We start from the raw sequence: 14326 nt of genomic DNA on the forward strand, positions 1-14326 counted from the left end.
AATATTTTTCAATTCTTGGCTACGAAACAGTTTTTCATTAGTACAAGTGAAGCATGCAGGGAAGTGAGGCGTCTAAATCTGGTTCATTCAGTCTTTCAAGTCAACTGAAGGAAATTGTGTATCCAAAATAGAAATATTTCCCACTTATTTTCATCTTTAACTCATGTGTTTCTCCATCTCTGTTTCCACCAGTACGCTACTTGCTGAAGAACAACGTGAGTCCAGACCTCTGCAATGAAGACGGCCTCACCGCTCTGCATCAGGTAAGACTGTCCACCTCTGTCTCTACGTGGCTGTCTGTCCACCTTTTGTCTTTCTTACTGTTTGATTTCTCTGAAGCGGTGGAAAATTATGTTAAGTATTAAGATTGCTAGTTGAATGTAGGACTGTGCGATATTATGAAATATCTTGTCTGATGATAAAAATATGTTGTTCGTTTCATTCCTTTACATCATCTGATAATGCTTTGTGCTTTTCTTATTTAATTGTAACAATACTTTATTTTAACTCTACTAAAACTAGTAGTAGTGCTAGTATTTTAACTTTATACTTTATTAAACATTATAACAGTATTTTATTAAACTTTATTTTAACAGTAGTTTATGTAACTTTAATTAATGGCAATAACTACTTTATCTATAACTGTAGTTCATTTCATTCTTTCGCATTTAAGATTTCAAAGAGATTTCAAAATGTCGAGATATATATTTTGTATCGCAATATAGCCTAAAAATTTGGTGATATCATTTTAAAGCCATGTTGCCCAGCCCTGGTTGAATGCCAAACATCATAAATACAGCAAGATGTGTTCTGGTAACATCAGCAGATTGTTTTCTACCAATCGGTTCGATCCTAAGCTTCTTCTGTACATAAACCCCAGTGTGCCCCTGATGGTTAAATCCACTTTAAAAATGATTATGTGGAGTACTTTAGAAGCTGAGTAGTTACAGCGTGCAGTGTGCCACATTACAACAACATCTCGGGTTCAATTCCAGCTTTCAGTGTTGTGTTGCATGTCACATTTCTCTCTCTCCGCCTACTTCCAGTCTCTGCCTCTGCTCTGTCAAATAAAGGCAAAATGCCAAAAAAGAGAGAAACAATTGTGCTATGATATGATAAGGGGTGGCTGTTTCTCAGGAGGTACAGCGGGTCATTGACTAATCAGAAGATTGCACAATACAAGTGCAAGTACATTTATCATTGAAATCAGACATGCATTTGAAAATACTGGCTTTGGCAGGGAAGGGCGCTGGGGAGCGCCTCCAGTGCCAGAACACCAGCGCACTCATATAGAAGACGCTGTGCGCAGCGCTTTTTCAGTAGACGACCACATGTGGGCGCATACACTGTATTTTTTCCACATCTCTCGGGCTTCTTTCAAAGTAACTGACTTAACTTAAATGCATGTGAATGAAAAATTTAGTCTTATGCAGCATCCATTTTTTATTAGAATCAGATTCTGTTTTTATTTTGCTAAACAAATTATTTTCTATGGCAGCATAATGCGTTCACACAAAAAATCTCTGTTTTTCTTTCTTTTCTTGTTGTAATTATCTCAAAATTCCAAGAAAAGTTTTCACAGAAAAAAATGTGCTTATGTGTTTCCAAATTAGGATATAGTCTCTTATTTGATAATTAATTAAATGATAATTTAGAAAAAACACAGCATATTTTTTCTCAAGTTAACGCACATATCTTTTCTTGTAAAGAGGACAATAAAAAATCAATCACTCTCGTTATTTTGCATTATTTTGATGCACATTGGATGAATCCACGTCAATACTGACAAACTGCCGAACTTCAGCATTACATTTCATGTAAAAGACTGATGACTAAACAAATTCTAATTTCATAAATGGTACTGGACCTTTCAAACTGTGATGCTATGAGTTTATTCTGTTGTTGTCAAATATTTTGCACTGCTGTCTTTTATAAAACTTCTTTTAATCAGGTCCAACTTTATTTCCATCACACCCTTTGTTGAAATATAATTAAATCATTTCCTGGTGTGATTAGTTTGCAGCAGTATGAATTAAAATGCCTTGTGCAGAAAAGAGTGTTGAGGTTTTCTGACACTGAAAAAATGATTCTTAATAGTGAGGAAATGAGTTCAGTATTGGGGGAATGAGTCCATTTTGATGCAGGAAATTGATAGAGGAGGTCAAGCCTATTTTCACTTGTTAATTAGATCCATTACTGGCACGATAATCAAAGCTTCCACCTCATCCAAAATCAATGCTCCAAATAATATCTCACTCAAAACCACTCATTTTTCTGTGTAAATAATGGATCATTACATGTCTCATTTAATCACAAATCAGACAGTCTCTCGATTTGAAAAGTTCTCCTTTATCCCTCTGAGTTATAGTAATTTCCTGTCACCACAGTGCAAGAGACCGATCCACATTTCGTCTTCGTCATTTGTTTAGACTCCAGATAATGTGAAAAAAAAAGTATAACCAATAAATCAAATCCTTGGTGTTTCACAGAGATAGTCTGTAGCTCAAACTAAAAGACCTCAGCACAACAATTTCTAGTTCTTGACTATCTAATGTAAGAATAACTTGCATGAAGTCTTGGTAAAATTTTTTATTAAATTTTTTTTGATTTTTCAATCTAAAACTACAGCTGACTGAGCAACTTTGCCAAGCTACTTAGCTCTGTTCACTCCAGTAGAAAAAATGCTTACGAATTCAACAGTTATAAGACATAAAAGACCCAAGACCAAAAACCTACAGCAGTATAAACTCTCAGTGCTATGCAGACCTGTAGCAGAGCTGAGATACCGTGTCCTCATATAACAGCAGGAGTGGCAGTAATTTCAGTGCTTGTCAGTCAGGCTGAGGATAGTTTCTCTAGACAAATAAACTAGTGTGCACAAGAGACTGCTCTCTAAAACCTCTTTCTATCATTGCTTGTTTCACAAAATTGTTAGCAAACCACAAATGATGACCTGTTTTTGCTCTTTATGTCATGCGATGCCACCGGTCAGCCTGCGTGACCTATTGTTACCATGGAGACATGGCTCTTAGTTCTTATATTTTAAACTTTCTACATTTGAAATAAGTCTGTCTTTATTTTGTTGTGAAACTCAAGATAACTTGCATTCAAATTATCCAAGATCAAAACCAGTCCAAAATATCTTTTTGTAACTGGTCCTGCAGTTATCAGATCCAAGACATGAACTTAAAGGGAATGTTTGTTACCTTTTCATGTGGATAATCAGTGTTGATGGCAAATGTAGTAGATTGGAGCAAGAAATTCCTCAGTGTGCACAGCTGCATGATCTGTTGTCCCTTGCACGTCCAGCACTGTCACGTCTAACATAGATGTGAGGACCAACTACAGGCTATTTCAACTTGGTTTTCTAGTCTGTGTCATGCGGGGTCTGCTCCAGGTCCATGGCTGGCTTACAATCTGCAGCGATAATTCTAACATTTGCCGTTTCTCTGCTGGCGAATCAGGCAACAATATACTCTAATAGTCTACCCATCCTTTATATTTACTAGAAATAGCCTGGTATATCTGTAGATTTAGTTTTCTAAATTTCATACTTATTCCACATTTATCAGTTGTGCTTTTAACGGAGAGCAATAGACACTCACACTCACTCACACACACACACGCACGCACGCACACACACGCACACACACACACACACACACACACACACACACACAAGCACACACTCACACACACAAGCGCACACACATAAGCAAACAGACAGATAAGTAGAGAAAGGAAGAGGGGAGCACAATTACTTTTTGATCAGCTAAGAGAAATGGCTTTTGGTGCGATCAGCCAAGCCACTCCTCGGGTTAGCTGTGCAAGAGAAGCCATGAACCAGAGGCTCGCACGCAATGCATCCTGGTACATGTAGGCACTGCGAGCATGCCTCAGTAAGCAGGGGCACTCAGCTCTCTGAGTCAATATAGCGCACAGTGAGGAACTTATTGCTTCAATGAACTACATGAACCATGGACAGTGATTAGACATTAACATAAAAGGTGGCGGGTTTTCCCTTTAAGAGCAACACATTCTTCTAGACATACCAGCCAGAGAGGATCGGGTATTCAAACAGAAAGCTGCCCACAAAACTGCTACCATGCTGATCATGTTGGTTTACCTGCTACACTTTGGAGACACTGAGGAAAAAAGCCCAACCTGTAAACACAAACAAGCATGACATTTTTTTTGTTCCGTACACTGAAATGTCAATTTCTTAAAAAGCTCATAGAGTAAAGTTAAAAGGGATATGTTTATGGTGTAAAAGACAGTTTACTCAACCAAATTTCATGGTAAAAAAAATCTGACATCATCTAAAGTCATCTTAAAGAATTTCAAAAGGATGCGATGCTTGTTTATTACCTCTGTTTGTCATCTGCTTTCCCCTCCTGTCCCCTCTCCTCTCATTTCTCTCTCTCTACAGTTGTACTATACCTCCGACAGTTTATGTCCTCTCTCTTCACTCTGCCTCAGTTAACACGGCCGTCTCTCTTTCCCCCTTGGCTGCTCAAAGCCTAATACTGTGGCTCCTGCTGGGAGGCAGCGAAATGAACAAGGGGAAGAGAAAATTGAAGTCCATCAGTCACCGCTGGTGTGGCTGGTGTTTTAAAAGCCGCGGGGCGTTGGCTGCCAAGAGATCAGATTGACCTTTTGGCTTTGAATGTGTGTGTACGCGATAATCTGCTATTTGGATGGGTCAGCCTGCACACTGTCTCCAAGATGAGACCTTTTCACTCCTGCTACAATTTGACAAATACCGCGATTCACACACAGGCAAATGGGGACAATATATTGACTGAAACACACATGAGGAATCCATACATACACACTAACGTTATATGGCAGAGTGGGAGATAAATGAAGGGAAGTGGTGGTGATGTTCCTCTAAATGAGATGTCATACCTATCTAAGGTCGGTCTCACCTCACTGATGGAAAGCATTAATCAATAGATGGCTGATAACACACACTCACCTTTACCTCTACACACTTCAGTATTTACTATCAGCCCTTGAGAAGTAAATACTTTAGGAAAGCATCTTGACAGCTTCATTTCTGATAGAGAATGTATATTTTTTCTATTTCTCCTGTGAAGGAGAATAGAGATCTTTTATTCAGTGACAAGGTTATGCATGCATGTGTGGATGAATGAATGATGATGAATGTTTGTAGGTCCATGTTCACACTTTTCCTTAGTTTTGCATCAAAAAATCCCGACCTCCTCATTAGCCAGTCAGTCAGGTTTAAACCATAATTTCTACTTGGCAGTTTCAAGAATAACAATAAAATGATTATTGCCATGATTAAATACCAAAGTTGTAAAATCTGAGTAATAATATTATAAACCAGTGTGCACTGTTTTGTTGTCTGATGTATCACTTAAATTGATAGTTCAATATTGATTCAAGACATGCGCTGGTTTTTCCTCAGAACAGCATGGCAAGATAAAAGATATTTATTTTGATGACACAAATCACTGTAGCGCCTTTTACCTGCAGCATTCGCAGTATTTAAATTTAGACTGCAGAATACATTGATTTATTGTTTTTTGGACTAATTATTGAAGAGTAGCGCGGCTAACAAATCTCCATTGCCTCCACTATAAATATATTGTTTATTCTATGGCTGCTCCTTCAACAAAAGTCCCCTCATTGGTTTGATGATGGACTGTGAATGTGAAGCAACAGGAAGTGTTTGGTTGCATAAGCAGTACCTTATCGTTGTCGGAGCCTGTCTGTGGGTGAAATCACAGAAGTAAACAAATGACTTAAATATGTTGTATTAAGACAGGAGGGGTAAGATCATTTCAAACGCTGTGGCCAGAGGTGTTATGTTTTCAGGCTGTTCATCTGTCAGTCTCATTCTTGTGAACACAAATCTAAAGAATGCTTTGAAGGAATTTTTTTCTTGGCATCTTGGCAAAAACATCCATTTGGACCAAACAATAAACTGATTAGATTTTGGTGGTTAAAGGTCAGTGTGAACTTGTCCATCTCATTCTTGTGAAAACTCAAAAAGGCCTTGAAGGAATTTCCTCAAATTTGGCACGAACGTCCACTTGGACTCAAGAATTAACCGATTAAAATTTGGTGGTCAAAGGTCAAAGTTCACTGTTATCGCCTTCATTATGTTTAATGTCTGTTTGGTGCATCTAGACCTCAACACAGCAAAGATATAGTTTAAAGCGATCAGTGAAAAGGAAAACATGACTGGTTTCTGAAAGTATTAACAGAAACGTAGAAACGTAGCACTGACATCCAGTTACAAGCTACAAAATATCAACAGCACTTTGTGTCCTACCGACATCACAAATGCACCTGTTAAGTTAATCGGTTTAGGACAAAACATGGCTTTGGTTTGAGGGAGATCATCAGGTGTTGGCCCTGCTTGTCTTTGCTACTGAGCTCAACCACAGCGGCATGGGTCGTAGTGGCTTTCCTCTGTTGTGACGCTCAATCGTAGATTAAACCGAGTTACACCATACACAGTAAAAGTATTAGCTTCTGTTACCATATTTCTCTTTTTCACCTGCATCAGTAGTAACACTCAGCCCCATTTGTTTTTTTTCAACAGTGCTATTTTTGGTCTGAACTCCCTTCAAGGTGGAGACAGATGGTACCCTTGCCAGTGGACGCTTTCAAACACACCCGCCTCATGTTGTCCTATGTTTGGTTGAGTCACCGCTGTTATCTGGCTCCGAGTTCTTGGCTCTGAGTTCTTGTGTTTTGCTTCAGGACTGCGGTGTGGCTGAGTGGGCATGATGACCCAAAACATCAACTGACTGCTGGAGTCACATTTAAAAACATTTTTACTTCAGTGATTCAACCACTCAAATATTTATGCAAAGATGATGATGCAGAGAGATGACAGAGACGGGAACAGAGATGACTGAGGTAGGCTTTAAACTCGAGCTGTAATGATCGGCTGCAGGGTTCAAGATGCAAAGTTAAAAGGCTGCATTCCTGTGTGGTCCCAGACTTTTCATCAGTCATTCAGCTCCTCATTACTTAAGCCTGTGAGGACCTTAAACTCCTTAAGCCTGCCTTTCAGTGCCATGTCCTTACAGTCAGCTCCACAAATTCAGTAATAACCCTGGAGCTGTCACTCTAGTCTCCTGCACTTTTTGTGTTTTCAATTATTTTTTAGAGATGTGATTAAGTGTTAATTCACTATTAGACAGCATGTGGACGAGTGTGACAGGAGAGGTCAAAAATGACATGCAGCAGTGGTTTAAGCTGTACCTGAGCCCAGAAATCATCCACCGTCCCCTTGATGTCCCCGCTACTTGTCACAGCCTGGATTCAGTTCATTTAGCCTTTTTGGTCTAATTCTCAACAGCTGAAGTTTCTGCACACAGACTTCTCCACCCCCTCTTCATGATTTGCATGAGTCCTATCATCTCTGCTTAAATTTAAGGCCCTTTTATCCTTTAACCTCCTGCAGTCTCAGCCACCTGGTCCTGTTCTCGCTCATGTAACCCCTCAGTATATCAGTTTTAGTGCCAGCTCTGTCAGTACCGACCCTCATGGTACAAGCCCTCAGAAAAATGTCAGCCATTCAGTCACAAGCCCCTTTTACACAGTCTGTTCAAGGCAGGAATGTTGTACCGTTATTCTGCCTCGCCGTTCTGTATAAAAGGTTTGAACACAGAATGGGAATCAGAGTTTTTCTCCCCTTTATGCAGAGCAGGTAGCAACAGAGCCAATTATGATCATGCAAAGGTGCTGACACACCAAGCTGAAGGTTAGGCTTTGGCTTTTATTTGATAGGACAGCTAGAAGACAGGAAATGGGGATGAGATGCAACGAAGGGCTGACAGTCAGACTTGAACCCGGGGCCGCTGTGACGAGGACACATAGCCTCTGAACATGGGCACCCTGACGGCTTTCTTTTTTCTGGGCCGATTAGGCATGTTGAGTTGGCGTTTGAGCCCGTTGGTGCGAGAAATCACTCAGATAAGCAGTTCAGCTCAGTGTACAAGAAGAAATAGAAGCAAACAAACAATTACACTGAATAGGATTAAGATTTTTTCTTTCTTAGGTAAGATTACTTCTTTAGCCATGACCTCTTTAGTAGAAACGATTCATAATTGTTTGTGTTGCTTAGTGACGCATGGTAAATGGTTGTGTTATTAAAGTCCTAACTATACTGCTAGAAGGAGTCATTTCTTGTCATGTAGACGCAGAACATTCGTGCTAGATAGCTGTTGGCTGTATTCTTTGTGGTGTGTTCAAGTGCAGCTTTTTGACCAAGACACAGGTGACATGAGACGATGCAACAGTAGGCTATCGTTTCCACTAGTTCTCTGGTGTTGGTTTGGTGTGTCTGGGCCTTTGAAAGTGTGAGCCAGCAAGACAGGACAGGGGTGATGTTTGAAAATGTAATATATGTGACGATTCACAATCAATTGATGTAGAAAGCAACTTGCAGCAGTTAGCTGCTATCTCAGAGAAAAAGAACTGCAGCCGAAAATGTGTGCATATTGAAGATACAGTGAGATCCGGGAGCTCTTTTCTGTCCGAGCAGAGGATGAGATGAATCAGCATATAACAAAGACAGTAAATAATTTCTATTATCATGTCAGCTGCTGATATTGTTTAGAAAGCATAACCCAACACGTAAACTATACATCACACTAGAGGCCCATGCCAGTGTTGCCATCTTGATGACTTTTGACTTCTTGGCAACTCGATTTCTAAAAACTGACAGGTGACAAATTTGGAGACTTATTCAGACCTTCAGAAAAAAGGGGGAAATATCTTGTGATTCATTACCATGCATGATACTCGGAGAAATTGCGGTCTATGGCTGTTTCGCTATTATCACAAGGGCTCTCCTCTTCTCTCCTCGTGTGGCGAGCATTAGTTGTTGGACAGGCATGAGGAAAGGAGACGCCACCCGTATTGGGATGTCAATTGTCCTGGGTTAAGTTGAAGCACTTGCTCTCTGCATTGGCACTGCAAGAAAGTGATGCACTGTAGTATAACTACCATAGCTCTTATTTAAATGTTTTGTTGAGGATTTTTTTTCTGTTAAATCTGATTTGGCAAAGTTTTAATGCTTCCATTAATGTGCAATGATGTCACCAATATGCAAATGAGCACATACCGTCATCTGCTGACTTACAGGGCCTCTTTTGCTACTGGAACGCTGCCATGCTGTCTAAAATCACACACTGGGGCAGCATTATGCCGGCGTTGTTTAGTCCTGTGTAAAGAATGGCAAAGCTGGTGCAGTGAAGGGTCTTTGTTGTGACAGGCCACAGTCTCAGCCTTATTTTCTTGTGATTTCGCTCCTCATCTTAGACTGCAGTCTGAGTGCTGTTCTTTTCTAGCCACATAATCTGAGCTTTTGTCAGGGCCACGCTCCTGTCCTTATGTGAATAGTTTTAATGAAAGGCACATTATTTCCTAGAAAGCTGGAGGCTAGTGGGCTCTGCAGGGGAAGTCAAGCACTTGAGTTTAGTGGCTAGTTATCTTGTGGGTGGTAGTATGCAATCCTTTTTTTTTTTTTTTGCATAGTGAAAAGCTAAGAGATTAGTTTAGTCAGCTAGCAGGTGGGCTGAAGTATGTGGGTTTATTCAGAAAGAGGTTAGGAGATTAGCCCAGTTGTCGGCTGGCGTGTAGGTTGCAGTCTCTGGGGTTTTTTTTTTCCTGACGACATCTGTTGTGCCACCGCTGCAGGCTGGAGATGCGAGCTAATCCATCACTGTATCGGATGTCTTTGACAAGCTTGTATGTCTCTTAAGAGTCTTGTTCTCGTCAATTTTATGAGGCTGCTCATTTCCTCCCTGAATTATATCTTCAAGCTTGCCAATTACCAGACTCTGACAGAAAATGAAATCCATAACTTGTTCTCTGAATCACCATCTCCGTGTAACAAGAGGAAGAATTTACCAATCTAATTCCTTCGTTCACACGCACACGCACTGACGCACACATATGGCAAAATGAGGAAATTAGCGACTCATCGTCTTCCATCTTTTCCTTTTCATCTGTTGTCTTTAGTGCTCTTTTGACATCACTGACACAGGAAGTAGTTGACACAAACAAACAGTACCACTTCTGCTTTTGGGAACTTCAGATGAAAGTCTTATCGACAGTTTCTCACCTTTCTCAACTGAGCATCACTGACAGTGAAAGCCTTTTACACCAGGTCCACCTGAACTACAGTGTGATTTTTATGCATAAGAACCATTTACACCAAGTCTGGTGCTGATTGCTTTAAAAAAGATTCAGAAAAAAAGAGAAATCACAAAGTGAACCTCCTCCTGTGCTCTGTGACTGGGACCAGGATCTTCATACTTTAGCCTTCATATCTGTCTTTTTTCTACTTCACGCTGCTCACCCGCTTTTAGTATCACGCAGCTCTTCTTCCTCCTCATATAGATATCACAGAGATTTCTCCTCCATTTCTTAACATCGTTAGCTTCAAAAAGACTGCACAGGTTTATCTTTGACATACTGTATGTAGCAGCAGTTCAAGTAGAGAAGAGACATAAATTTAGTGAATTGACTCACTTTTATCACTTGTGTCTAAAGTTTGATGACATTACCCAGCAGAAAATATGGGCCATACTAGACCTAGTAAGGCTTTAAGAGCAAAATCACTGAGCAAGACTGAGTTTTATTGCTGATGCTTTTTTGTTTTTTAAAGCAGGAATGTATAATATGCTATTATAAAACCTATCTGCTTATCTCTTAGTATCATTATCAATTCAATTAAATTCAATTTAATTTATAAAGCCTGATGTCACAAATTACAATTTGCCTCACAGGGCTTTACAGCATAAAACATCTCTCTGTCCTTAGACCTCACAGCTGATTTGTAAAAACTCTGCCCAAAATAACCTTCAAAGGGGGAAAAATGGTAGAACATCAGGAAGAGCAACTGAGGAGGAATTAATTTTCCAGGATGGACAAACTTACAGTAGATGCTCTGTTTACAAAACAATACAATTACAGTAATCAAGACGACAAAATGATAGATAGGAAATAGGGAGGGAGTGAGGGAGAGATGCACAGCAACAACAATAATAACAAAGACTATAACAACAGTAGTAGAAATATGAATATAAATAAATGTAGTTTATGATAGTATTGTGTTGCGTGCATATATTGTATGTGACAATATAACCGTGTTATAATAACAGTGGAAGTATGACTAATAATAATAGCAGTCGGCACCAGGCAGGGCCACAGCATCAGGGCAACCACGACCCACACCAGGCACAGCTGTGATCCGAGAAGTCTACGAGACAAGGGAGCATAAAGGCTCCGGAGAAGAAGCTGAGTTATGGATATGCAGTAATAAGACATGAATATTTGTGATTGAAGAGAGAGAAAATGAGAGTGGAGCTCAGTGTTTCATATGAATCCCCTCAGCAGACTAGGCCTATATCAGCCTAACTAGGGGCTGGTTCAAGGCAAACCTGAGCCTGCCCTAAGTTGTTTGATGTGTTGGTTTAAATATATGCACATTACATGGGTGTGAGTTCAGTCGTTGTCTAATTTATGAATGCCGACATAAATCCAGGTTACTTGTGTCTTGGACATCTTGTTACAGACTTTTTTTTTTTTAAAGCTATTAGCATATCTCTTAGCATCGTTATCAGTGACCTGTTGCCTTAAATATGCACAAGTGGTCTGATGTCAATATATTCATAAATGAGTAAGCTATTGAAATCACAACCTTTAAATGTACATGTTTACAGTGAAAGTTGTAACAGGATGTCCAAGACACACGGCAACAGTTTTCATGTCAATATATTAATGAAAAAGCAGGCTATTGAAACCGCAACCTTTAAATGTGAGTTTTTAAGGAATAAGGATTATGCCAATATAACAGCTAATTTGTGTAAATTGACTTTCAACAAGCTTTTTAACTACATTGATCTAATCCATGCTTGTCACAAGTTTTTTGGCTCTGGCACAAAAAGAAAATGTTGCACATTTTAATCCTGCCAGCAAAATTCTGATTGGGTCGGTTGTTTTTTCAACCAGGAAAACAGCTGTCAATAAGATCTAGACCTATTCTGAAATTTGCATAGCGATTTAGAGAAGTGCAAAACCACGCTGCAAATTCCCCAGGTGTTTTTCTACTTGTCACACATGTTCAGACACTGAAATGATCTGCAGGTCGGACTCTCTTTCTTTGGGATATATAGTGTAAACAATAGCTCCGTAGCTGAATATGAATTGCGTTTTAGTGGTCAGTTAGATTTTAACTCACATGAACAATGTAAAAAAAAAACATGTCTGGAAAAAAGCACAACAATTTTGTGTAAGACTTGGTGTAAAAGGCCTTAAATGTGTTAATCTTCACGTACATACTTTCCGCCTTGACTGAAACGTTACTCACAGGATGTGTTTGTCAGCCACTAGTGTTTCCAGTCAGTCAGCCTTTGTGTTTTCTATGCATCTATTTCACCTCTTATCTGCCGTTCTTGCTATCTGTCCTCTGCATCTGTGAAGTAATTTAATTTCCTCTCTTCTGTTGTGTATTAATTCATGTACTCCCCCAACACTCCTGTCAAAGCCGCCTTATCACAGTAGCCTTGGCTGTCGGAGCTACAAAACTCCAGAGAATGCACACAACTCATTTTCTTTTTACGTCAATGTGGTTTTTTTTATTGTTGTTGTTTAAGCATTCAAATTAAGATTTTTTTCAGACTGTAGGCAGACAGAGACAGAGATGGAGTGCAGGTGACTGAGAAGACAGGCCGAGGTTTTGTTTTTAGGCCAGCAGGGACATACACGGTACCAAAGATGACAGTCTCAACAGTTAAATCATCTCACAGTCACATCTGCTCACCTTGTCATTAAACAGCATTCAGAATAAAAGTCCCTCATGTAAGCACCTCAGTCAGAAGAGACTGGCCCAGTGCTGCCCGCTCGGACTGACTTTTCCATCGGGTTGAGAGGGGTGGTGTAAACCTTTTAATAATCTGTTCAAAAGGAAAATATTAGTACCTAACAACCAGGTAAAACAGAGATACTCTGTTTATGGCCTGCAGACCGAATCTGCCCCCCCCCCAACTATTCTCTAATTCAAAAGAAAAAAAATAAGTGATTCACATGGGGAATTGTTTTATCACTTTAAGTACACATAAGGTACCAGAGTGCATAAAATAGCATCAAAATAGGTTCTAGCTAAGCCTCTAATGCCTCTAATCCTAGAAATGTCCTTAAGTCCTACAAATGTGTTAAAATCCTAGAAACGTCCTTAAATCCCAGAATCATTTTAAAATCCTAGAAATGTCCTAAAATCCCGGAAACATGTATGGGGCTGCTGCGACCGAACCCTGGCCTCCTAAGTGGTCCCTAAGCAAAGCAAGTTGAGTATCCCTGATTTAAACGCTTAATCCAATATGTCTCCCTCTTTTGAATAAATTCTGCACATTTGTCCCATGTGGGGGTAACATTAGGTGACATAGTTCTCTGTACACAACACGCGGCAGCAGCTGTTTCTACTTGCCTTTCTCTGCTGTTTTTGACAGAGAATAATTCATAAATTTAAAAAAATATTTAGCGCTCTGCTAGTGCTTCCTTTTGTTGTTTGTGCTCTTTGATTTTGAAAGTCGCCTCATATACTGTTGTTGCTACAGGCTGAGTTGAGTCGTTGGAAACAACAATATTCCATATAACATTACCAGTAGCCTGTTTATGAGAAATTTAGGGAACTTCAGTCAACTGCAGCGTCTACAAGTCTATATGTGAGGTGTTATGGGGACATCTGTAATTTGTAGCTACAGAAAATAACCTTTGCTACTTACTAATTAATTGTATTAACAACCAGAACCACTTTTCTCCTTCTTTACTAAATGTACTAAGTGAATTGAATTTCCTCAATATGTTGGGAAATCTTGGTGTAATATTTCAGGCAGATCAGATTTTTCACGGTGGGCAGAACCATGTTGCGCAAGCCAAAAAAGAAATACTCTGGAAAAAATGCTTTAGAGCATTTAAACCCACATCTTTTCACTTTTTTTAGAGTCCATTTGAACAGCTAAGTTGAAATCTCTAACTGCAGTTTTTTTTACTAATTGGATTATTTGATGATCAAAATAATTGGCCGATAATTTTCTGTCAATAGACTAATAGATTAATTGACTTATCATAGCAGCTCTACTCTCAGCCAGCTCTGCTAAAATTACTTAAAATCAAATGTCTCAATCTGAATGATGTCAACAGGATGCTGAAGAGCGTCTGCTGCTGTTTGCATTTCCCAAAGTGAATTTTGTCCGTCCTCTAATCTGCCCTCCCCTTCTCTTTCTTGGCATTTCCACCCTGTTGCTTTATATTCATGTTTGTGCCTCTCCCC

At 39.5% G+C, this 14326-nt stretch overlaps 1 protein-coding gene across 2 annotated transcripts in view; it reads left to right on the forward strand.

Moving 5' to 3' along the window:
* The window catches only part of ppp1r16b (protein phosphatase 1, regulatory subunit 16B), a 122501-nt gene that overhangs the window by 76929 nt on the left and 31246 nt on the right, over positions 1 to 14326 (forward strand). For both annotated transcript variants that reach the window (XM_042505641.2, XM_042505649.2), the window contains exon 3: positions 193 to 263. In XM_042505641.2, the coding sequence (XP_042361575.1) occupies positions 193 to 263 (71 nt within the window). The remainder of the gene's footprint in view (positions 1 to 192; positions 264 to 14326) is intronic.

Source organism: Plectropomus leopardus, chromosome 2 (genome assembly GCF_026936395.1).
Source record: "Plectropomus leopardus strain MGB_pleo_1.0 chromosome 2, ASM2693639v1, whole genome shotgun sequence".
NCBI classification, from domain to species: domain Eukaryota; kingdom Metazoa; phylum Chordata; class Actinopteri; order Perciformes; family Serranidae; genus Plectropomus; species Plectropomus leopardus.